The 26,422-nt window shown below is 35.5% G+C and overlaps 1 protein-coding gene across 4 annotated transcripts in view; it reads right to left on the bottom strand.

Moving 5' to 3' along the window:
- The window catches only part of LOC135733292 (E3 ubiquitin-protein ligase TRIM35-like), a 27,412-nt gene extending 990 nt beyond the window's left edge, over nt 1-26,422 (bottom strand). Inside the window, exons 1-7 of one of the 4 annotated variants that reach the window (XM_073811905.1) lie at nt 26,290-26,422; nt 23,063-23,151; nt 2,966-3,061; nt 2,322-2,552; nt 2,199-2,221; nt 1,527-1,645; nt 7-1,327 (exon numbers count right to left, since the gene is read on the bottom strand). In XM_073811905.1, the coding sequence (XP_073668006.1) occupies nt 786-1,327; nt 1,527-1,645; nt 2,199-2,221; nt 2,322-2,552; nt 2,966-3,061; nt 23,063-23,110 (1,059 nt within the window). In that variant the 5' untranslated portion in view covers nt 23,111-23,151; nt 26,290-26,422 and the 3' untranslated portion in view covers nt 7-785. Of the gene's footprint in view, nt 1-6; nt 1,328-1,526; nt 1,646-2,198; nt 2,222-2,321; nt 2,553-2,965; nt 3,062-3,381; nt 4,260-7,277; nt 7,816-23,062; nt 23,152-26,289 lie in introns of those variants that run through there. The other 3 variants (XM_065251715.2, XM_065251714.2, XM_065251716.2) reach the window with 3 other exon arrangements.

Below are 26,422 nucleotides of genomic sequence, written 5' to 3'. Positions count from 1 at the left end.
TAAAACAACATGAGGCTGAATAAATGATGACAGAATTTTCATTTTTGGGTGAACTATCCCTTTAAAACGTCAAAGTAGTCTGAACAAGCTTATCCAAGAAAAACATTCTAAAAAATTCATAAAAATTGATAAAAAATGATGCCAGTCTTTTCTGTAAAAAGTAAAAGTTATATTAGTTAAAATCCACAATACAAGATTAAGTATTTTATATATATATATACACAGTACTGTGCAAAAGTCTTAGGCCACCATGCTACTATTACATGTGTTGTTTTTGCAATTGTATAGTGATCATATATAATTATTTCTCAGTCTCTTTATTAGAATACAACCAGAAAATACAGGAAATGTGTATGTAGTATTAAAAACTGTATAAAAGTATAAGCTGAAGTGTCAAGTATTTAGGGTAAACTCTTCCACTTGAGGCAGCTGCAGGATCTCCTAAACCTAAATGAAATTAAATCCTAATTTCTAATTCTAATCGAATGACTTCAGTCTTCTCAAAAAAGCTCAAGATGTGTTTCGTGCCAAGAGAGGTTACACTAAATACTGACTGAAGAAGACATTTAGAGTGAAAAATAAATATGGATGGACATTAAAACATTGCTTAAAATAACAAAGCTGGTGATGGTGGCCAAACTTTTGCATAGTACTGTATATATATGACTGAACATACTGTACATCTTAACCAGCAATGCCACATTGCAGCAGACAAAGACTTTATTCATAATTTTATGTTAAGGCTTGTAAAACCAATGCCTCATAATGTTTATATGACTACAAAATTAAACATTAACTGATTTTTCCTGAGAATTTACTGGTAAGATCTGCAAAGGAGAAATATTACAGCCAATACCAAAAAATGGTAACACTCTCTCTGTAAACCTGTGTGTAAAAGAGTGTATGTGTGTGTTTGTTAGAGGATCAGAGAATGAAAGCTTTCCACTGTCCCAGTCCAGCTGAACTCTGACCCTCTGTAGTTTGTCTTTCACTGGTAAAAGAGTTGGCGATTGTGGTGGAATATGTGCTTTATATTCACCACAAAAATGTCCCACAAGCCAGATTCCACTCCTTGAGAAGATTTTATTTCTTCTGTGAGCGGATTCTGTCATTACACCCAGAAACCAGCCTGTGCTGTCTCCAACATCAACATCCCAGCAGTGAGATCCCGAGTCGAAGGCATCCGAGCCCAGAACGCAAGCAAACATATCAAATCTCTCTGGATTATCAGGAACTATTTGTTCCTCATCACTGTATCTCACACTGGTAAGATCACCAGACAGAATGAGATTACAATGAGCAGAGTTGGGGTCCAAAATCACAGGAGCTGAGAAGACAAAACATTAGAGTCAGAAATGGCACATGAGGGCAAATAAATAACTATTATGTTTTAATTGTAACTTTCTATCTATTCCTTACAATTCTGTTGATTCTTAAATAAAAAAATACTATTTGTAGCACACATTAAATAAGAAAATGTATTATTTAATTTAACAGCTTAATTCATTGTTACATTTTGCACTCACAGAATTCAACCTTTTCTTGCATCTTTTGTAGCAGATTAAACCTCAGGTTGCTCAGGTGCTTTGGCACATTGATCAGCAATCCTGAAATGTTCTCAGAATCCGGCAACACACATGTGGTCCTAAAAAAAAAAAACTTTCAAGAGTCAGTGATGATGTGGGACCAGTGGCAGCCGGTGACTTCTTTTTTGTTGAGGGCGCACGATGCGACTTTCGTCACAACATTTATGTAGCCCGTCATGTGTGTGGTTCGTCATTTCAAAATATGTGTTTGGCGTGTCGAGTGATCGTGTGTGCATCACGTGTCTTGTCAAAATAAGTGCCTGCTGCAAATGCGTCTAAAGGGTTTATGATAAAAGAGACGCTCACGTTTGCCAAATACTCGCATAATCTCATGCATAATCAAAGTTTACTGTTAAGGGAGTGTCTTGCGTGTATTATGTGAACGTGAGCGTCTCTTATATCATAAACGGTTTTGACGTGTATGCAGCAGGCATTTATTTTGATGCACATGGTTCACATGACGCAAAAAACACATATTTTGAAAACACAAGCTACACACATGACACTTCGAACACATATTTTGAATTTGCGCCCCTCAAAAGAGCAGTCACGAGCCGCCACTGTGTGGGACTCAAGATTCAGAACTTAATAAAATCATAAAACAATACAAACCTTTTCATAGTAGTCTCATAGTTCTATTAAAAACAAAAACCAGAATGCAAATGTTTGTTATTCAGTAAAACAAGAGTTACATTAGTCTCTACTAGTATACTTATTCATTGATATGCTTCATACTTGTAGAAATAAGGCATCTTCAGCTCTCATTTCCTCCTCTATGGTCTTGATGGTGATTGTAAGAGACGAAATCTCTCTTCCCATTCTTTCAATCTTCTCCTTCATCATCAGGCTCTTTTGCTCTTCCTCCTCTCTCAGTGCTTTTATTCTGGTTGCTTCTTCTTTACTTAACATTTTGTGAAGTTTTACAAACTCCTCCTTAATCTGCTTTTCTATGTTTTGGGTCTGAAACTGAAACACAGGATAAGAAACAACATATAATGGTTAAACTAAGGGCTAATTTTTTAGAACCCATTATTATTTACACATTTAAAAGCAATTGCGGCCGGTGACTTTTTTTCGAGGCACGCGAAGCTCGTCACAACATGTATTCAGCCCATCATGTGTTTGGCTCATCATGTCAAAATATGTGTGTTGCGCGTCATGTGAACCTATGTGCATCACGCGTCATGTTCAAACACGTGTCTGCTGCAGGCGCTTCGAAGGGGTTTATGATATTTTGACATGACGAGCCACACACATGACAGGCTAAATACATGTTGTGACGAGCTTTGCATCGTGTGCCCTCGAAAAAGAAGTCACCGGCTGCCACTGTTTACAAGTAGTTTCCAAACATTAACGCTTTTAATCAGTTAAATTCTTACCACAATATGTTCTGCAGTTTCATGTAATGTCCTTTTTAACTCTTCGAGTATTCGCAACCTTTCCTGCAGCGGTTTTAGCTCAGTTTTGAGATTCTCCTGAAAGAAAGAAATTTGTCAGTACAAAGAATCCATGTTTTCCAGCTCTAATACCTTGGATAAAGAGCACGACAAAGCTTTGTAACATCAAAAACGGACACAGAGAAAAACTACTGAACACGTACAATTTAATTTAAAACCAAACATTAACACAAAATAAAGATTTAGCCAGAGTCTTGAGCTAGGGCCACACCAAAAGATTTTTTAAAATCTTTTCAGATTTTCAGAATGTGAAAGACCACAAACATGGTGACATTTCTTTATGATTTAACAAGTTTGTTGTGTGTGGAATGTGGTCATGACAGCAGCACACCACACACCATCAGATTGAAGGGCTCGTTATAGTTGTGCGTAGGTCCTACGGCGTAGCCGCGACGGCATAGGTTCTGCGTCGATTTTCATTTACACTTCTGCGTCGTCGTCCGCGTCGACGTGCAAAACACACGTGCAGACCGCTGGTAGGCAGTATCCTCGCGTGTAACCACAGTAGCAGCCCGACCGTCAATGAAGAAGAAGCTTGGCAAGTTAACCCACAAACGAAGAAGAAACAGCAACTTGTTGTGTACGATTTAAGAAGACCAGCAATGATGGAAGTAAATGAACAGAGACTTTTGTTGCAGTTTGAGTTAAATCACTCCTCAACTTGGCCATTCTTTGTTTTCACCGTCGCAAACGGAAATAGCTATGACGCAGTTTTTTACCTGATGGGAGGGGTTCTGGTGGACCAATCACAGCGCTTGCGGTCCGCGTAGATCTGATGCGCTGTTAAAAATTTTGCGAGGTGCACGTCAGGCTAAGCAGAGATACGGCGTAGAACTTACGCACAACTATAAATCGGGCTTAACTTCACAAATAACACGAGTCTCCACCGAGATCAGACTTCAAACATGCATAAAGAAATGGCATTAATATAAATGGACTGCTTTTTTACCTCTCTGTTGTCCATCTCACTTTAGACTGCACCTGCTGCACCATATAGTTTTTATTGCTTCATCTTTCATCAGCTCGCTTTGTGATTGGTTATCGTTTCGTTTCACGTAACAATCTACAGCGTCCTCGGGGTTTCCCCCCCCACACAACAAGATTTCTGATCTTAAATATTCATCATTTGAATATTTACAATTTGTAATCAGAGCGGCCCCGACGTGCTTCCGAACAGATTCAGACGCTCTTAACGCACGGTGCAACCACGAAAATGATCAGGGGCCTCATTTATAAAACTTTGCGTAGGATTTGCGTCAGAAGTGGCGTACGGATAAAACATAGGACGAGCGTACGCACAGAAATAATCGGATTTATAAAACCGTGCGCACGCACATCCTACGCATTTTTCCCTTAATAAATCACAATCAATTCTAAATGTAGCGCAGCTTTTGCGGCTTCATGACACGCCCATAGTTGTCCATAAATAGTCCGTGAAACGCCCACAATTTAATATGCATTGATTGCGAAATCATGGCAAACACAGAGAGGAAATCAAAAAACCGTAACTTCACTCAATGTGAAGTAGAAGTTATCGTTGGCGAGGTGGAAAAGAGGAGAAAAATGTTGTTTGGAGGGCACAGTGTGGGCATTACTAATGCCAAAAAGGCACTTGAGTGGCAAACGGTGGCAGACTCCGTAAATGCTGTAGCCTCACAACCTCGGACCGTGGCCGAAATAAAGAAATGGTCGGACATCAAAGTCGAGGCACAAAAAAGTCTAGCACTCCATCGCCAGAGTGTGTCTGCCACGGGTTGGGGAAAGGGGACATTGTTTAGCGCAAATGTAATTTCTTGTTGCTTTCTGAATGGTTTAGACATACGCCATGCATTGTTTTATCAAAAATAAAACACAGTAAAGGCATATGCATGAATACCATAATTCCGTAGATTATGAAGATATGGTTTACTATGAAAACAACTTTCCCCAGTGGACAATTAATACATCTATCTATTTATTTATCTATCTATCTATATATCTCCTTAATTATCTATCTATCTGTCTATGTAATTGCATCTATATCTGCTCCGCCAGAATATCAGTTTTGTACATTATTTCGTTCTGTTAACTATATTCTTTATGAGGATGAATTGCACAACATGCCAATATTATTGCAGAACATATTTTACTTTTCTTTTAGCAAATATATATGTGTTCATTTGAATTTCTGTTGTAATTTTCGATATCTTTATTTTTTTGTTTCACTGCTGATCGATCAAACGGGTGTTCGTGTAAGGCTGTTAATTGTAAGACTTTTGCTTTGTGAAGTCTTCATGTTATTTATGAGAGGCACTGTTGTCACTTTCACGTGTTTCTTCCATCTGCCGACTGTGTCGCCATTTCTCATTTCACCCGTTTTTGTGCGTACGCCTGGGTCAGAGCTTGCGTGACGGACAGCACATTTTCCCGTCAAGTTTGCTTTTTATAAATAACAACTATTGCGTAGAGAGTGGCGTACGCCTTCTTTTGTGCGTACGCAACGTTTATAAATGAGGCCCCAGGACTTTAACTAGGATTGTCGTAATTCCACCCAAATTTAGCCTGATTATCTTGTGGTGTGCGCCCGACTTTTGACAGTTTCATATAGCCAGACCTTTAGACTGATGGCAGAAGGTCTTGACTCGATAGCAGGGGTCCGTTTCATAAACATAGCCACTAACTTAAGACTAAGCATAAGGGCATTCGTTTTCTCAACGAATGAATTTGAATTGATTACGTCGCTCTCGTGCAGAAACTCCAATTGTGGCACAGAAGAAGTAGCATTACAAATCCTATTCCAGGAAATGTCTACAGGAATATGTATATCGCCGTTCTTCAGATTGTTTCAAGTATTTTCATGATAATGAAGAATATTTTGAATGATTTTGTTTAACGATTTTGTTTCTTTTTTAAATGCAGGTTATAAACGACTCAGACTCATAATGATTTTAGATTGATAATGGACTTCTTGACCAAAACGGCATAGTACACGCACAAGCTGCGCATGAAACACAGAATCGCGATGCAGATTCGATTTTTATGTCTTTTTGATGGGACACGCGATATATCGTTACAGCCCTACAATGCATAAAAACTAGTCTGACTAACTGGCAAGTAATTAGATCAGTTTTACCTTTCGGATTTAAAGGTGCCCTTCCACACAAAACGTTTTTTTTACTTGTATTTTTTGATATATGTGAGGTCCATATGTGTGTTTGTGTTGTGTCGTGAATGTGAAAATTAACTTCTACCTCCTCTGTCAGCTCTAGCCACTGAAAAGAAATAAGTGGAGAAATCAGGTCAATTAGAAAAGCTGCTCAGTGTGACCTGGAATTGATCAAGCTCATTACTATTCAAAAGCTCTCCAACTTTTAGAAAGCGCCCACAGAATACGTGTAGTTCAGTGAGTTTTCCTATAACAAGTTAGAGCAAGGATGGCTGAACGTCAACCGTACCGTACTCGCGCCACTGTTTTTCGTCGAGAGGCATCATTCCTATCAAACAAGGGAAGCATAACACTTGCTCCATGTTTGGATGTTCAGAAGAACACTGGATTTGAAGAGAAAAATCAATGCTATTCCATCAATATTGGATCCGGACAGAATGGCGCAGCTTATGTGAGTAAAAAACTTTAGTACTACGTGTCACTATCAGTGGTGTTTAGAAAAACACTTTGGAAAAGGGAGTCAGGCCGAATACCAAAACACACTTCTAGCAGTAAGGGGCGTGTCTACTAACCGACATCATTGCCTGGGTTGCGTATGTGTGGGGCGGGTCTATCAAAAGAAAGTCCAGATTGGGGTAGGGGTGTGTTTTTTATGTGATTTCAAATGTCAACATTGGCTTTCAGAGATCATGCACCCCGCCTTTAACATTGTACATATAGTACACATTTTACACAGTAATGTTAGCTCAGTGCAGTTTTTGATACACTGTAGCTATAAATTTGAAATAAATCTACTTGTTTTGCTTGTTATTAGAAATAAAATAATCTAAAATGACTGTTGTTATTTATTCTTTGCTAAAGTTTACCCGAAGTTATGTTTGTTCCACGAAAGATGTTTGTTGTTACTGCTGAAACCGTCTATACAGCCTGTGTTCCTCACATGTTGTGTCTCTCCACAATGTCCAACTACTTGAATCCTGCAATTTGATTGGCTGGCCGCTACGGAAGTTCCTGAAGTCTGGGTGCACAAGTGTTTGTTTCATTAAAAATGTTTCCCTGCCGCTGTTTGTATTTGTGGTAATACCAAACCTTAGCTGCAGATATGTCTCCTTCGGTGGGCTGTAGAGAGTCGGATGCAGTGTTGCAGGCATCATCATATGTTGTTGTTGTTGCTGTGTCGATCAGTTTGCGTTGTCGCTTCACTTCTAGTTTAGGTGTTGAAGCAGCACAGCGTTTCTCCCTGTTCTTCTTCCACATGTCATTAACAAGCATTTTTATTCTTTCTGCGTCTTTAGATACGCGATCGTACCTCATAACGAGAGTTCTGCACGACGTGCAGATGGCCAATGTCGTGTCCCTAAATTTGCGTCCAACAAATCCCTCCAGCACAACGGTAAATTCCGCTTTGCTTTTAGATTTGTATCCGTTAAACAGCCGATGCTTATTCGTTTTGGATTGATGGAACTCCTGACCACAAAGCAAACACGGATCTTCCACTACAGTATTCGGTTTTTGTGAAGACCCCTGTGCCATCATTATGATCGAATTCAGATTTACCCGCCCCCCAAACCGAACTGTTGCCGTGAAGAATTGTGATTGGTTATACTACGTGTCAGTCAGACAGTTTTCCTGTATAAGTGGGCGGTTCTTGGTAAATCTATGAATAGACAGGAAGCTTAGTCTGACTGACATGTAAAGCAATCAATTAACATTTTGTTTTGTTTTAAAAGGCCGTTGTGGAGTAGGTTTTGGATTACTGTACTTGCAGGGAAAAGAAGGAAAAAGAAAACACTTTATTATTGTTGATTTATTCACGTTCGTTGCCACAAATAATTTTGAGGTCTTATCCTTCTTCTGTAAAACATTAAAGCCCCCATGAAATTAAAATTTTAAAAAATGTTATTTTAGTATAAATACGGTACATTAGGCTTAGGATTAAATATAAATATAAATTTGTATGGTCCAAAACACAGAAAAAAATCATATCCAGAAGATATAAGCTTTCAAAACCTACAGTTTGGCACATGCGCTAAAAATTCTAGAATTTTTATGACATCACCCTACACTTCAACTTCTCATCAAATTTCCTGTCAAATGCTCTTTTAGATGCTGAAGCGTCTGGCTCTCTACGTTTTAGCCATGGTCACACTAGACTTTGAGCATGCCAGTATTTGTCGGATGTTGCTGTGGGGAGTGGGCGGGGAGCAGCTTATATGATCTTTGGCTTCGTCCATTTGTGTTTTTCAGTAGAGAGAAACGTCAATCAGTGAAATACCGGTTTGGACTGGGGCACGTTCAAGCTCACACTGGTGTGCAACGTTTTGCTACGGTTTCCGGGTTGAACGACATGTTTCCTGGAAATGGTGTGCAACAGGTTTTAGATGCATTTTCTCTTGTTTGGTGGGTGTGTCAGAAATGTCGGCCCAATCAGCGGCAAGATGTATATAACCACGCGTTACTAAAGAGACAGCTCGCTCAATGGGTTCAAGTTGGAATGTTGTCTTTCATTCTGTACGGCAAGGTAAGTCACTGTAACATCGAGGGTATTTTACAGTAGTAAACACTAGTGTTGAAGTTCTCAAGACTGGTCTCGGTCTCAAGACCACTTTTTAAAGGTCTTGTCTTGGAATCGACCGCATTTTTACTCGGTCTCGTCTCGGTCTCAGACAAAGAGGACTCGGAATTTTATTTCAAGACCGGTCAAGACCACAACTGATGGCACACTGCAAAAAATTATTTAAGAAAAAAAATTCTCTGTATTTTTTGTCTTGTTTTCAGTAAAAATATCTAACAATTCTTAAATTAAGATGATTTTTCTTGATAAACAAAACAACCCAAGAAAATAAGTCTAGTTTTTAGAGCAAAAATAGGCCTATCAAATTTAAGTGATTTTGTGAATAAACAAGCAAAACAAAGAATGGCCTCTCAGCTACCATAGTGGCAACTCTTGCGTCATCACAACAGGGTGTTCAACGCATCACTGTTTCTGTTTAATAAACGTTGTGCAACGTTTTGTCGGGGCTGAATGCAGCCTTGGTCACAACCATAGACAGTAAATAAAGATGGACGACGCAAAGCTGCTTCCTTCCATATTTTTTTTCTTTGCTTCCTTCCATATAAATAACCTGAACGTAAAATGTATGACGATGGGCGCTGTCATGTTATGCAAAAACGTCAGCTAGGGCATGCGCAGAAGGAACCGCGGTCCAGTTAACCAGTGCCATAAACATTAAGGTAAGTTAAATACAACTAATTTTGTCGGTGTTAAATAACACTAATCGAAAATTAATAGTTAGTCATATCTTCAATCTTACCTCGAAGCTCCGAGAGTCCGCTCAGAGAAGCTGTCAATCACAAATGTTAATCATAATGACACGCCTTTTTTCTATAGCATCAAATTACTAGCTAAAATGAAACTTATCACAAAAATAAACAAATGAACATATCAGCATGATATCAACAACCTTTAAGGATCAAAACCATCTTTCGGAAAATTTTATTGAAAGTGTAATTTTTTTTATTTTGAACCCAATCCCGTTCGTTTGCATGGAGAGGGCAAGGTTTATGACTTGTACTGCATCCAGCCACCATGGGGCGAGAAAATAGCCAGAAGCTTCACTTTTTAGGATGTATGATGACGAAGCACACCCGGGGCACATTCAAGTTTAAAACGGTGCATTTTGCTATGGCTTTCGGGTTGAACGACATGTTTCCTGGAGATACGTTTTCTCTTGTTTTGTTGGTACTCGAAGCTCTCGAAACAAGCATGCTGGTGACATCTGGTGGTGAAAACGATGTAAAGGCAACGCGTATTCAACATGACACATTTTATAAACAGTTTAATGTTTTTGTTTTTAAAAAGATGAAATGCCATTAAATATTAGTGATTGTATTCTGTTTTTTTAGTATGATTTAAGGTTAATCAGACCATTAACACATCTCGCACTTTCCCCATTTTAATTATAAATAGGACCTCAACAATATTTTAAATATTTTAAACCACACAGGTCTATAGGTTAAAGGGATAAGATAAATGTGGGATAAGAATAAAACAACAGAAAGTGTCATTATTGTTCAGGAGGTTTCAAAAGTTTTCCTTTCCACGTCCCTGCTGAAGGGGCTATTGATAATGTTTATGGCACTGGTTAACTGGTGGTAGCAGTGATGATGTTTCATGGATCAACACACTGCATTCAGTGATGCAGCCCTTGACAAGAGCATTAGCACTGGCTGCACTGTCATTAATATTGTATCCATAAGTGTTGCCATGGGACAATGTTGCTATGGATTTCAGATATGCTCAATCTGAAGGAGGCCAGTAGTTGTAGTGGACCGGCATTCGTCAAACTTTTATGACCCCCTCCCCCACCCGGTGACAGTTGCTGTCTGACAGGTCGTGTTTTATGACCCCTTGACAGATGGCGTTTTATGACCCCTTGACAGATGGCGTTTTATGACCCCATGACAGATGGTGTTTTGACAGGTTGTGTTTTATGACCCTTAACAGATGGTTTTATGACAGTTTGTGTTTTATGACTCCTTAACAGATGGTGTTTTGACAGTTTGTGTTTTATGACTTCTTTGACAGCTCGTGTTTGACAGGGGGCGGGACCATCAATCAAAATCTGTACAAGTTGTCAACTTTAGACAGAGAATGTTTTATCGTTTTATGACGGGTCATTTAGTGGTTTGTTTATTCCTGAGTGTGTTTTATGTCAAGCGTATGCTGTCATTAAACATGACGGCTCGTGTTTCGACATTTGCTGTTTATTGACATTTGATGTCAGATCTCAACCATCCTCCCTCCTTTGCTCGCCCCGTGCGCTTCTCAATACTGACTGTCACACCGCGGGTGTGTTGTTGAATCTAAAGTTTTGCAACAGCATAAGTTTATTTAAAGGCAATCACTAATCATATATATATATATATATATATTAGATGTACCTGGCTACGCTTAAAGCCGATGTTTTCTATCGAGCTATAGTTTCTGATCAGACACAAAGTCTGAACTAAATAAAATTTTAAACGGTTCACGAAGTCCGGGAATCTTTTCATGACCTGGTCTACAGTTTCACGCGTATTAAAGATCCGGCGGTGTCTGACAAAGCGTCGGGTGATTGTTCATATCTGTCATTTAAAATAATGTTAATAAATGTAATTCTGTCCACTATGGCAAAATAGGAATTTATTTTAGATTTAGGGGAATCTTTAACCATGTCTCTGATTAAAACTTTTGATTGTAACATCACAAGTTATTTAATTAAATATTCCGTATACGGGTATAGTTTAAGCAATGACCTGAGCCATTACCTTCGGAGCCGTCAATACTACAATCTTTAGACGATAGTCTAAACTAAATAAATTTTTAAACGGTTCAGGAATTCCGTGAATCTTTTCATAACCTGCACTATAGTTTCACGCGTATTAAAGATCCGGCGGTGCCTGACAAAGCGCCGGGTGAGCGTTCATATCTGCCATTTTAAAATAATGTTAATAAATGTAATTCTGTCCACTATGGCAAAATAGGATTTTATTTTAGATTTAGGGGAATCTTTAACCAAGTCTCTGATTAAGACATGTGTATACGTGCACAGATGGTGACAGAGAAACTTATATATGACGTTAATAAACTTTTAAATGTTTTTAAGACGTATTCACCCCATTTTGGGGTTTTATTTTTAATTAAAGGCTTCTTAAAACATGTGTGAATATGTGTATATTATACAATATTGTCTGCTCTGACAAAAATAAAGTATTTTTTTAGATTTAGGGGAATTGACAGCGTGTGTCTTATAAATACAACTTGATAATACGTTTGTTTTGTAAAGAGACTTCTTTAAAGTCACGCAAGAATAAAATATTTTAGTTGTAACTGGTTAAACTTAAATCTGTTATTATCTATTTAACTATAAGCTGTATTTTTCTGATAAGACACAAAGTTTTTGATGCTGAACTTATGACCGTGTGTGATAGATATTTCACAGCAGGGTCGGTTTGTAATCTAGGTAGAGTCTTTTAAAACTGTAGTGGTAAAATGTAATATGGTAACTCTGTCAAAAAAAGTAAAAGGTTTATTTTAGATCATAATCTATTTATGGCAAACATTACTGTATCTAAAAGTTTTTAACAACACAATTTATTTAATGAAATACGCAGTACGTGTATAGCAAGGAATTGTACCAAAACCCCCGTAGGTCGACATTTCTTTAGACTAAATCCTATTTATTTTAAACTATATAAAAGCTGATTCGCTTCACGAGATCTGTGAAGCATTTCAAGCAGGGGGTTCTGTTCAAGCCATTAAAGATCCGGCGGTGCCTGACAAAGCGCCGGGTGTGTGTTCATATATGCCGTTTTAAATCAACCTTAATAAAATGTAATCCTGTCCACTATGGCAAAATAGGGGTTTTATTTTAGATTTAGGGGATTCTTTAACCAAGGCTCTGATTAAGACATATGTATACGTGCACCGATGGTGACAGAGAACTTATGTATGCCGTTAATAAACTTTTTAAAATGTTTTTAAGACGTCTTCAACTCATTTAGGGGTTTATTTTTAATTAAACGCTTCTTAAAACATGTGTGAATATGTGTATATTATACAAAGAGTCTTATATTGTCTGCTCTGACAAAAATAAAGTATTATTTTAGATTTTAGGACAAATGACTGCGTCTATCTTATAAATACAACTTGATATATACGTTTGTTTTGTCAATAGACTTCTTTAAAGTCACGCAAGAATAAAATATTTTAGCTGTAACTGGTTAAACTTAAATGTACTATTATCTATTTAACTATAAGCTATATTTTTCTTATCAGATATTTTTCTGTTTCTGATGCTGATCTTATAACAGTGTGTGTGAGATGATGATGGCTGTTCACAGCAGGTGGCGGGTTGTAAACTAGGGTCTTTTTAAAACTGTAGTGGTAAAAATGTAATAGCACACTGACAAAAATAAAGCATTTGGTTGTAACAAATTATTTAATGAAATATTCAGTATGTGTATAGCGATGAACGGTGTCAAAATCACCGGGGTCCCAACAATACTATAGTCTTTAGACTAAAGGGTATTTATTTTAATATAAATAAAATCTTAATCTTTTCGTGCACAATATTCTGATCACGCCATTAGATTGTGTACCAGCGTTTACAATAGAGAACATACGCGGATGCGTGTTCATATACACCGTTAAGAAACTTTTTTTAAACGATTAAAGACATTTTTAAATCATCTTCTGGGGTTTGTTTTAAATTAATGACATCTTAAAACCAACTGGGAATATGTGTTTATTACACAATAAAATGTAATTCTGGCCGCTCTGCCAAAATAAGGGTTTAATTTTAGATTTAGGGAATTCTTTAATCAAGTCTCTGATTAAAACACATGAATGCGCGAACCACAGTTGCCAGAGAACGTACGCTGAGGCGCTCTTATGGCGTTAAGAACCTTTTTATTGTTTAAGACATTTTGACCCCATTTCCTGGTTTTGTGTCCGCTGTGGATCCCAACCTCTATGTGTTTATTATACAACAAATGCAATTCTGTCAGCATTTCTAGTTTAGAACGCCTCTGATATAAACATGCGGGTTTTAAAATGAAACGGCCATGTGACTTTTATGACAAAAGCTATTCGATCTTAATTTTTTGTTTTAACATCCAAAAGTTTTTATACACATTCCATAATTAAACAACTAGGTGTGTATGAGTAAGTTTATATCTAATGTCACACGAGCAGCACCAAATCGCGCTTGTGTCTGTGTGTGTGCATCCAGGCTGTTTATGTGTGGGCGTGTTTATGAGCCTGTGTCTTTGCAAGGTGTGTGTGCGCGTGTGTGTGTGTGTGTGTGTGTTTGCATGGGGGTCTATGATGTCTCTGTTTGTTACTAAAGTTTTGATATTAAGTCTGTGTCCTCATTGACAATAAGTAAGGGTTTTTAGATGTAGGCTTCATTACACAGATACTGATTAAATCATGTTATCCATTATTTGCGATTTAAAGAAACTTAAAAGGTTTAAGACATTTTATCTCACATTGTGATGTTGTTTTTTAATTAATGTAACCTTAAACCCCTCTGTTATCCATTTAGGGAACATAAAATGTTAGCAAATATTATTTATCAAAGTTGACGATGTTATAAGCCAGGATGTCACTAACGTGACAACAAACATTTGTTTAAAGACAAAACATTTTAACAAAATTGCCATGGCTTACAGAGACACACTAGACTTAATAATAAAAATAAAAATATACTATTCGAACATCCTAACCTGATATTAGGTTAGATTAGGTTTTAAGGTCAATCAGCGTCTTTAGCTTTACAACTTACAGCACAAAACCCCCCAATGACAGGATTTTTATGAAGTGGAGCAGACCCTTGGTATGCCTGTGGGGTTAGGTTCAACTAAGGTCAACATCTATCAGTGCATAATAAGCAAACATGAAATTATATTTTAACTATGGTTTGTTAATGATGTTGCTAGGTTCGCGTATTTTTTCTGAAACAAACTTTTCTTTTCAAACTTAGTTAGGATACACACATTTGTCGCCTCAAACACCTGATCAAAGTTTTTTCTTCGCTAGCGACAACTAATGTCTGAGATTTTGTAAATTCATCAGATGGTTTTACGTGTGTATTTCTTAAACAAACATGTTGCTTTTCAATCTTAGGCAGAGTTCATACGTTTTGTTTTTTCATAAGTTGTTCATAGTTTTTCTTCGCTAGTGTCAACTTATGTCTGAGATTTTTTGTAAAATCATCAGATGTTTCTTACTTGTGTATTTTCTTAAACAAACTTTTCTTTTCAATCTTAGACAGTCTTCATACGTTTGTCTTTCGATAAGTTGTTCATAGTTTTTATGTGGTAGTGTCAACATATGTCTGAGATTTTGTAAATTCATCAGATGTTTCTTACGTGTATATTTTCTTAAACAAACATTTTTTGTTTTTCAAACTTAGTTAGGATACACACTTTTGTCGCCTCAAACACTTGATCAAAGTTTTTTCTTCGCTAGTGTCAACTAATGTCTGAGATTTTGTAAATTCATCAGATGTTTCTTACTTGTGTATTTTCTTAAACAAACTTTTCTTTTCAATCTTAGACAGTCTTCATACGTTTGTCTTTCGATAAGTTGTTCATAGTTTTCTTCGCTAGTGTCAACGCATGTCTGAGATTTGTAAATTTCATCAGATGTTCTTACATGTGTATTTTCTGAAACAAATTTATGCTTTTCAAACTTAGGTAGTCATCATACTTTTGTCTTTCGATAAGTTGTTCATAGTTTTTTATGTGGTAGTGTCAAATTATGTCTGAGATTTTGTAAATTCATCAGATGTTTCTTACGTGTATATTTTCTTAAACAAACATTTTTTGTTTTTCAAACTTAGTTAGGATACACACTTTTGTCGCCTCAAACACTTGATCAAAGTTTTTTCTTCGCTAGTGTCAACTAATGTCTGAGATTTTGTAAATTCATCAGATGTTTCATACTTGTGTATTTTCTTAAACAAACTTTTCTTTTCAATCTTAGACAGTCTTCATACGTTTGTCTTTCGATAAGTTGTTCATAGTTTTTCTTCGCTAGTGTCAACTCATGTCTGAGATTTGTAAATTTCATCATATGTTCTTACATGTGTATTTTCTGAAACAAATTTATGCTTTTCAAACTTAGGTAATCATCATACTTTTGGCTCTACATACATTTGTTCAAAGTTTCTTGTAGCTAGTGTCAACTGATGTCTGAGATTTTGTAAATTCAACAGATGGTCTTACGTGTGTATTTCTTAAACAAACATGTTGCTGTTCAAACTTAGGTTTGAGTTCATACGTTTGTCTTTTCATAAGTTGTTCATAGTTTTTATTTGTTAGTGTCAACTAATGACAGAGATTTTGTAAACTCATCAGATTTCTTAGTTGTATATGCACAGGCAATATTATACTTATAACAGTCGTCTTGTTTTCTTTTGTACGTGACAACATATATCTGTGATTGTTTTATGAACACAGATGGTTTCGTTTCTGTAGTTTATGTAACACCTTGTCAAACTCTTAAAGGTAGTACTAACTGTTTAAAACAACAATGCAAAGTGTTTTAGATTTACTTGATAAATCTTTTACATCAAAACAAACTAGGATAGCAATATGTTTGAATCTGTAACAGGTGATACCACCAATAGCGTGTTGTATATAACAAAGTCTGCAAAATAATAAAGATTGATTAGGTTTTTATTTAGTAAACCTTTTAACATAAAGTGTAGAGTCTTTTGTATGTAACAACAAAGATGCGATGAAACAACGCAAAACAAGAGAGGATGCGTTTGTTAAAACACATATAAATTAAGATGCATACATCTACAAATGGGGCAATGTCTTTAATCTATTGGTCCCGAATTTAGAGGCTATACGGCCAAACTATTTCAAACATTGCCCCATTTGTAGATGTATGCATCTTAATTTATATGTGTTTTAACAAACGCATCCTCTCCTGTTTTGCGTTGTTTCATCGCATCTTTGTTGTTACATACAAAAGACTCTACACTTTATGTTAAAAGGTTTACTAAATAAAAACCTAATCAATCTTTATTATTTTGCAGACTTTGTTATGTACAACACGCTATTGGTGGTATCACCTGTTACAGATTCAAACATATTGCTATCCTAGTTTGTTTTGATGTAAAAGATTTATCAAGTAAATCTAAAACACTTTGCATTGTTGTTTTAAACAGTTAGTACTACCTTTAAGAGTTTGACAAGGTGTTACATAAACTACAGAAACGAAACCATCTGTGTTCATAAAACAATCACAGATATATGTTGTCACGTACAAAAGAAAACAAGACGACTGTTATAAGTATAATATTGCCTGTGCATATACAACTAAGAAATCTGATGAGTTTACAAAATCTCTGTCATTAGTTGACACTAACAAATAAAAACTATGAACAACTTATGAAAAGACAAACGTATGAACTCTACCTAAGTTTGAACAGCAACATGTTTGTTTAAGAAATACACACGTAAGACCATCTGTTGAATTTACAAAATCTCAGACATCAGTTGACACTAGCTACAAGAAACTTTGAACAAATGTATGTAGAGCCAAAAGTATGATGATTACCTAAGTTTGAAAAGCATAAATTTGTTTCAGAAAATACACATGTAAGAACATATGATGAAATTTACAAATCTCAGACATGAGTTGACACTAGCGAAGAAAAACTATGAACAACTTATCGAAAGACAAACGTATGAAGACTGTCTAAGATTGAAAAGAAAAGTTTGTTTAAGAAAATACACAAGTATGAAACATCTGATGAATTTACAAAATCTCAGACATTAGTTGACACTAGCGAAGAAAAAACTTTGATCAAGTGTTTGAGGCGACAAAAGTGTGTATCCTAACTAAGTTTGAAAAACAAAAAATGTTTGTTTAAGAAAATATACACGTAAGAAACATCTGATGAATTTACAAAATCTCAGACATAATTTGACACTACCACATAAAAAACTATGAACAACTTATCGAAAGACAAAAGTATGATGACTACCTAAGTTTGAAAAGCATAAATTTGTTTCAGAAAATACACATGTAAGAACATCTGATGAAATTTACAAATCTCAGACATGCGTTGACACTAGCGAAGAAAACTATGAACAACTTATCGAAAGACAAACGTATGAAGACTGTCTAAGATTGAAAAGAAAAGTTTGTTTAAGAAAATACACAAGTAAGAAACATCTGATGAATTTACAAAATCTCAGACATTAGTTGACACTAGCGAAGAAAAAACTTTGATCAAGTGTTTGAGGCGACAAAAGTGTGTATCCTAACTAAGTTTGAAAAACAAAAAATGTTTGTTTAAGAAAATATACACGTAAGAAACATCTGATGAATTTACAAAATCTCAGACATATGTTGACACTACCACATAAAAACTATGAACAACTTATCGAAAGACAAACGTATGAAGACTGTCTAAGATTGAAAAGAAAAGTTTGTTTAAGAAAATACACAAGTAAGAAACATCTGATGATTTTACAAAAAATCTCAGACATAAGTTGACACTAGCGAAGAAAAACTATGAACAACTTATGAAAAAACAAAACGTATGAACTCTGCCTAAGATTGAAAAGCAACATGTTTGTTTAAGAAATACACACGTAAAACCATCTGATGAATTTACAAAATCTCAGACATTAGTTGTCGCTAGCGAAGAAAAAACTTTGATCAGGTGTTTGAGGCGACAAATGTGTGTATCCTAACTAAGTTTGAAAAGAAAAGTTTGTTTCAGAAAAAATACGCGAACCTAGCAACATCATTAACAAACCATAGTTAAAATATAATTTCATGTTTGCTTATTATGCACTGATAGATGTTGACCTTAGTTGAACCTAACCCCACAGGCATACCAAGGGTCTGCTCCACTTCATAAAAATCCTGTCATTGGGGGGTTTTGTGCTGTAAGTTGTAAAGCTAAAGACGCTGATTGACCTTAAAACCTAATCTAACCTAATATCAGGTTAGGATGTTCGAATAGTATATTTTTATTTTTATTATTAAGTCTAGTGTGTCTCTGTAAGCCATGGCAATTTTGTTAAAATGTTTTGTCTTTAAACAAATGTTTGTTGTCACGTTAGTGACATCCTGGCTTATAACATCGTCAACTTTGATAAATAATATTTGCTAACATTTTATGTTCCCTAAATGGATAACAGAGGGGTTTAAGGTTACATTAATTAAAAAACAACATCACAATGTGAGATAAAATGTCTTAAACCTTTTAAGTTTCTTTAAATCGCAAATAATGGATAACATGATTTAATCAGTATCTGTGTAATGAAGCCTACATCTAAAAACCCTTACTTATTGTCAATGAGGACACAGACTTAATATCAAAACTTTAGTAACAAACAGAGACATCATAGACCCCCATGCAAACACACACACACACACACACACGCGCACACACACCTTGCAAAGACACAGGCTCATAAACACGCCCACACATAAACAGCCTGGATGCACACACACAGACACAAGCGCGATTTGGTGCTGCTCGTGTGACATTAGATATAAACTTACTCATACACACCTAGTTGTTTAATTATGGAATGTGTATAAAAACTTTTGGATGTTAAAACAAAAAATTAAGATCGAATAGCTTTTGTCATAAAAGTCACATGGCCGTTTCATTTTAAAACCCGCATGTTTATATCAGAGGCGTTCTAAACTAGAAATGCTGACAGAATTGCATTTGTTGTATAATAAACACATAGAGGTTGGGATCCACAGCGGACACAAAACCAGGAAATGGGGTCAAAATGTCTTAAACAATAAAAAGGTTCTTAACGCCATAAGAGCGCCTCAGCGTACGTTCTCTGGCAACTGTGGTTCGCGCATTCATGTGTTTTAATCAGAGACTTGATTAAAGAATTCCCTAAATCTAAAATTAAACCCTTATTTTGGCAGAGCGGCCAGAATTACATTTTATTGTGTAATAAACACATATTCCCAGTTGGTTTTAAGATGTCATTAATTTAAAACAAACCCCAGAAGATGATTTAAAAATGTCTTTAATCGTTTAAAAAAAGTTTCTTAACGGTGTATATGAACACGCATCCGCGTATGTTCTCTATTGTAAACGCTGGTACACAATCTAATGGCGTGATCAGAATATTGTGCACGAAAAGATTAAGATTTTATTTATATTAAAATAAATACCCTTTAGTCTAAAGACTATAGTATTGTTGGGACCCCGGTGATTTTGACACCGTTCATCGCTATACACATACTGAATATTTCATTAAATAATTTGTTACAACCAAATGCTTTATTTTTGTCAGTGTGCTATTACATTTTTACCACTACAGTTTTAAAAAGACCCTAGTTTACAACCCGCCACCTGCTGTGAACAGCCATCATCATCTCACACACACTGTTATAAGATCAGCATCAGAAACAGAAAAATATCTGATAAGAAAAATATAGCTTATAGTTAAATAGATAATAGTACATTTAAGTTTAACCAGTTACAGCTAAAATATTTTATTCTTGCGTGACTTTAAAGAAGTCTATTGACAAAACAAACGTATATATCAAGTTGTATTTATAAGATAGACGCAGTCATTTGTCCTAAAATCTAAAATAATACTTTATTTTTGTCAGAGCAGACAATATAAGACTCTTTGTATAATATACACATATTCACACATGTTTTAAGAAGCGTTTAATTAAAAATAAACCCCTAAATGAGTTGAAGACGTCTTAAAAACATTTTAAAAAGTTTATTAACGGCATACATAAGTTCTCTGTCACCATCGGTGCACGTATACATATGTCTTAATCAGAGCCTTGGTTAAAGAATCCCCTAAATCTAAAATAAAACCCCTATTTTGCCATAGTGGACAGGATTACATTTTATTAAGGTTGATTTAAAACGGCATATATGAACACACACCCGGCGCTTTGTCAGGCACCGCCGGATCTTTAATGGCTTGAACAGAACCCCCTGCTTGAAATGCTTCACAGATCTCGTGAAGCGAATCAGCTTTTATATAGTTTAAAATAAATAGGATTTAGTCTAAAGAAATGTCGACCTACGGGGGTTTTGGTACAATTCCTTGCTATACACGTACTGCGTATTTCATTAAATAAATTGTGTTGTTAAAAACTTTTAGATACAGTAATGTTTGCCATAAATAGATTATGATCTAAAATAAACCTTTTACTTTTTTTGACAGAGTTACCATATTACATTTTACCACTACAGTTTTAAAAGACTCTACCTAGATTACAAACCGACCCTGCTGTGAAATATCTATCACACACGGTCATAAGTTCAGCATCAAAAACTTTGTGTCTTATCAGAAAAATACAGCTTATAGTTAAATAGATAATAACAGATTTAAGTTTAACCAGTTACAACTAAAATATTTTATTCTTGCGTGACTTTAAAGAAGTCTCTTTACAAAACAAACGTATTATCAAGTTGTATTTATAAGACACACGCTGTCAATTCCCCTAAATCTAAAAAAATACTTTATTTTTGTCAGAGCAGACAATATTGTATAATATACACATATTCACACATGTTTTAAGAAGCCTTTAATTAAAAATAAAACCCCAAAATGGGGTGAATACGTCTTAAAAACATTTAAAAGTTTATTAACGTCATATATAAGTTTCTCTGTCACCATCTGTGCACGTATACACATGTCTTAATCAGAGACTTGGTTAAAGATTCCCCTAAATCTAAAATAAAATCCTATTTTGCCATAGTGGACAGAATTACATTTATTAACATTATTTTAAAATGGCAGATATGAACGCTCACCCGGCGCTTTGTCAGGCACCGCCGGATCTTTAATACGCGTGAAACTATAGTGCAGGTTATGAAAAGATTCACGGAATTCCTGAACCGTTTAAAAATTTATTTAGTTTAGACTATCGTCTAAAGATTGTAGTATTGACGGCTCCGAAGGTAATGGCTCAGGTCATTGCTTAAACTATACCCGTATACGGAATATTTAATTAAATAACTTGTGATGTTACAATCAAAAGTTTTAATCAGAGACATGGTTAAAGATTCCCCTAAATCTAAAATAAATTCCTATTTTGCCATAGTGGACAGAATTACATTTATTAACATTATTTTAAATGACAGATATGAACAATCACCCGACGCTTTGTCAGACACCGCCGGATCTTTAATACGCGTGAAACTGTAGACCAGGTCATGAAAAGATTCCCGGACTTCGTGAACCGTTTAAAATTTTATTTAGTTCAGACTTTGTGTCTGATCAGAAACTATAGCTCGATAGAAAACATCGGCTTTAAGCGTAGCCAGGTACATCTAATATATATATATATATATATATATGATTAGTGATTGCCTTTAAATAAACTTATGCTGTTGCAAAACTTTAGATTCAACAACACACCCGCGGTGTGACAGTCAGTATTGAGAAGCGCACGGGGCGAGCAAAGGAGGGAGGATGGTTGAGATCTGACATCAAATGTCAATAAACAGCAAATGTCGAAACACGAGCCGTCATGTTTAATGACAGCATACGCTTGACATAAAACACACTCAGGAATAAACAAACCACTAAATGACCCGTCATAAAACGATAAAACATTCTCTGTCTAAAGTTGACAACTTGTACAGATTTTGATTGATGGTCCCGCCCCCTGTCAAACACGAGCTGTCAAAGAAGTCATAAAACACAAACTGTCAAAACACCATCTGTTAAGGAGTCATAAAACACAAACTGTCATAAAACCATCTGTTAAGGGTCATAAAACACAACCTGTCAAAACACCATCTGTCATGGGGTCATAAAACGCCATCTGTCAAGGGGTCATAAAACGCCATCTGTCAAGGGGTCATAAAACACGACCTGTCAGACAGCAACTGTCACCGGGTGGGGGAGGGGGTCATAAAAGTTTGACGAATGCCGGTCCACTACAACTACTGAGGCCACTACTTTTTCTTTGCATTGATCTCTAATGTCTCAGCTGTTTTTAAACACCAGGGTTTAAAACAGGCCTTTTAAACCACCAGGTTTAGGGCACGAGCAGAGCATTTATCTCATCTGAAAGGATTTGCTTTTTAATTTTTTTCCACTATCTTTATTGATACTTGCTTTGCAGCAATCATGTTGTTCAGCCTTGGCTTTGAGAAAGCACATACTGGGTCTTCTTTAACATCCACTACTGTCCACTAAAGCCTCAATGTCCTTATTCTCTTGCTGAAAATGATTAATGTACACTGTGTGAATGTAATATTTGTAGTGTGCATATTTTTCAGGCTTTTTATCACTTTTGGCCCTTAGATGCTCAGAAGATTCAGTGTGAAGTATTTTATACATACCTTATCAGTTAACACCAGATGTCTCAGCTCTACCAGATGCATGCCCATGTTTAAGCAACACAAATGCTGTGGGTTCGATTCACTATAAGCTGAAAAAAATTACACTTAAAATGCATGTAATATGTAAAAATTTTAAATGATGATTTGCTGACCACTCAAAGATGTTTGCAAGTTTTCAAAATGGGTCCATGTGGACCTTGATCTTTATACTCTACTCATCTTAGATAATACTGTGGTATACTTATTTACTATGGTAAGGTTAAAAAAACACTACCGTGTCAAATAAATTAGTAATTTATATTAACATATGTCTTTTTTAATTGGGCCGTATTGCGGGGAACCTTAGCCTACGCTAAATCAAAATTTTTATTCAAATGTTGGCAAAGTATAGGTTTTACATTTATTGAAATAGATTAGTGAACTATGCAGCTTCTGTTACACATGTAAAAAGTATGGATTTACAATATATATTTTATGATATCTTCACCAGAGTATGATTATGAAATTTATGATAGTGCACATAATTCACAAAAAATAACCTTACTAAAGTGTAATAAATGTTGATCATTTTGTGCAAATAGAAAATCTATGTATATGCTTTACTTTATAAATCTATTTTTACCAACAAGAAAAAAAATGATGGGGCTTTGGAGCTTTCGTTTTGTTTTTGGGGAGCCTTTTCCCTCAGATCTTGGGAAACTCTGTTTTGTCCAAACTAAAAATATGATTTAAATGTTATATATTACAATATCAAGTTTGCCTTTTAAATCTAAAGTTATTCATCACACTCACTCCCCACAATGAAAATAAATAGCACAGTAATTGGGGTCAAGCTACTAAAACTTAAAAGTAGTGACTAAAAGTAGTGAAATTTTGGTGGTTCCTATTCCAAAAATACAATTTAAATAAATAATAAAAGAGCATACCAGCCAAAGGTGGCTTACATTTCATATCAAAAATATAATTTTAAAAATATATTTACATATTCAAAAAATAATTTAGACTAAGACACGTTTGAGTTGTCACTACTACAAGTCAATGTCGCACACCTGTAGGTGCATAGGAGAAGACAATGAAGTCCAAATATAGATACAAACACACAAAGTCCTGCACACTATTGTTGTCTCAACTGAAAATAACTTCCTTGCACTGACAGATCTTCAAATATACCAGTGTCATTGATTTGTCTCAAGAGACATGGGTAATGTCTTTTACTCAGGCATTTTATAAATATGCTTAAACATCTTAATTTAACCAAAACCTAGTCTGTAGATCCAGGCCTAAATGAAAAAAAAAGTTAATATTTTGACGAGGTTCTATATATATGTCGGTTGATTGCTTGCTAGCTAGCTCTATGCAGTCTAAATTAAGTCAGACTTGAACTATGTCAGGTCTGGGGAATGTAACAGATTTCAAATTTTTATATATATATATTTTAACTTTCTTTTATATTTAAAGGGGACATATCATGAAAATCTGATTTTTTCCATGTTTAAATGCTACAATTGGGTCCCCAGTGCTTCTATCAACCTAGAAAATGTAATAAAGATCAACCCAGTAACTTAGTTTTGGTAAACCATTCTCTGTAAGCATGTGAAAAAAATTGATAATTGAAATTTGGCTCCCCTTTTGATGTCAGAAGGGGAAAATACCGCCCCTTAATCTGCACTATCCAACCACTGCCCTGCCATTTAGTGCAGAGATCAGCTCATTTGCATTTTAAAGGACACACCCAAAACGGCACATTTTTGGTCACACCTACAAAGTGGCAATTTTAACATGTTATAATAAATTATCTATATGATATTTTGAGCTAAAACTTTACATATGAACTCTAGAGAAGCCAAGGATTTATTATACAAAAACATCTTGTGAAATGTCCCCTTTAAAGAGGTAAATATACCCAAGAATCAGTTTTATAAAAACATATTTTTTGTCTATTTATGTGTTGTATTCTGAATTACTTGCTTAGGTGGTCAAGATTAAGATTATTCATTTTTTATAGCAATTCATCTACCTCCAACCTTATATTTTAGTTCTAAAAAATGTGTTGAAATGTCATATCATTCAGGCCTGATGTTATGTAAATCAAACATACATACTGTACAAACACACAGAGAATTTCACTGACCAGCTTATAGTGGTTTGTGACTTTACTGTACACAGTGGGAAACAATATAAAAAGAAAAAAAATGATTGTGCATCTAGAGAGATTACACATCTCTCTGTGATAGCTGTTTTTCATATTACAGTAAATATTCAAATCAGGATACACAACTAGTCTCTAGGCATACTCAAGAGGTAAACATTCATACATAATTCTAATTCATTTTATAAACAACTTTTTTTGCAACTGAATTTGTAAAAATAGACAAAAAAGGAAATTACAGGAATAGTTTCAGATTTTTTACAGTTAGACCTCTTTACTGTAAAACCATTTGATTTCGACGTTCTGATTTTTACTTTGTTTTCCCCCCTTTAAAGTCAGTACATGCTGCCATAAGACAAGATACAACAAATATATAATGCTGACTTTGGGCATTTATTAAACCGTATTGTATGTATTATGTGTTTGAGCCGTGTTATTTAGTTTTACACTCTATATTAGAATGCAAGTTTACAGGCCTGTGTTTCCCTGTGAAACATGCCAGCATGTATCTGAGTTACACAGCAGCTAGAGGAGAAAAAGACAAGCATGTAACCAGTGAGTTATGACATCAGACTGAGAGTTAAACAGATCAGAAATGTGAAAAAAGGTCTGTCTGCGAAATCCAAAGTCCTAAATTAGCAAGAAATGAAACACAATAACCAACAGAAACGAACGAAACGTAAAAATGCAATCGGTTATTGTTTCGTAAGTTAAGAGAAAACATTTCCTTTTCTTTGTCCACAGATGAGAACAATCTAGTAAACTTTATAAAATACCCAAATTCACAAATAAGAGTCTTCAGTCCCATAGTCCCAATGACCCTGTGGTATTAGAGAGAAACATCACTCTTTAGATATAAAAATAGATTTCTTGTCATTTAAAATCCCCTTTTGTATTTGAGAAATGGTGCCGGTTCTCTTGCACATCCGCTGAGAGAAGACAGCACCGCTCTCCGCCCGGCTCCTTTCACCCCTTCAGGTCATCCCCTTTAGGCTTTTGTATATTTTGCATAATTTGTGATATATATCCTTTTTTTAACAAAAAAAAAAAATTTGCAATCAAAACCATAAATACATACCTTACATCGGACAACAGAAGTAGAAGAGACTGAACAAAACGTAGTAGCTTTTGAGCGAAATGACAGTCGTTAAAACATAGGCTATTTCAGTCCAGTTTTAAAAATAGGTAGAAAAACCAATCTCGATCAAACG

This window comes from Paramisgurnus dabryanus, chromosome 15 (genome assembly GCF_030506205.2).
Source record: "Paramisgurnus dabryanus chromosome 15, PD_genome_1.1, whole genome shotgun sequence".
In the NCBI taxonomy this organism is placed as follows: domain Eukaryota; kingdom Metazoa; phylum Chordata; class Actinopteri; order Cypriniformes; family Cobitidae; genus Paramisgurnus; species Paramisgurnus dabryanus.
Note: the sequence above shows the minus strand (reverse complement) of the source record. Positions and strands in the feature narration are given on the sequence as shown.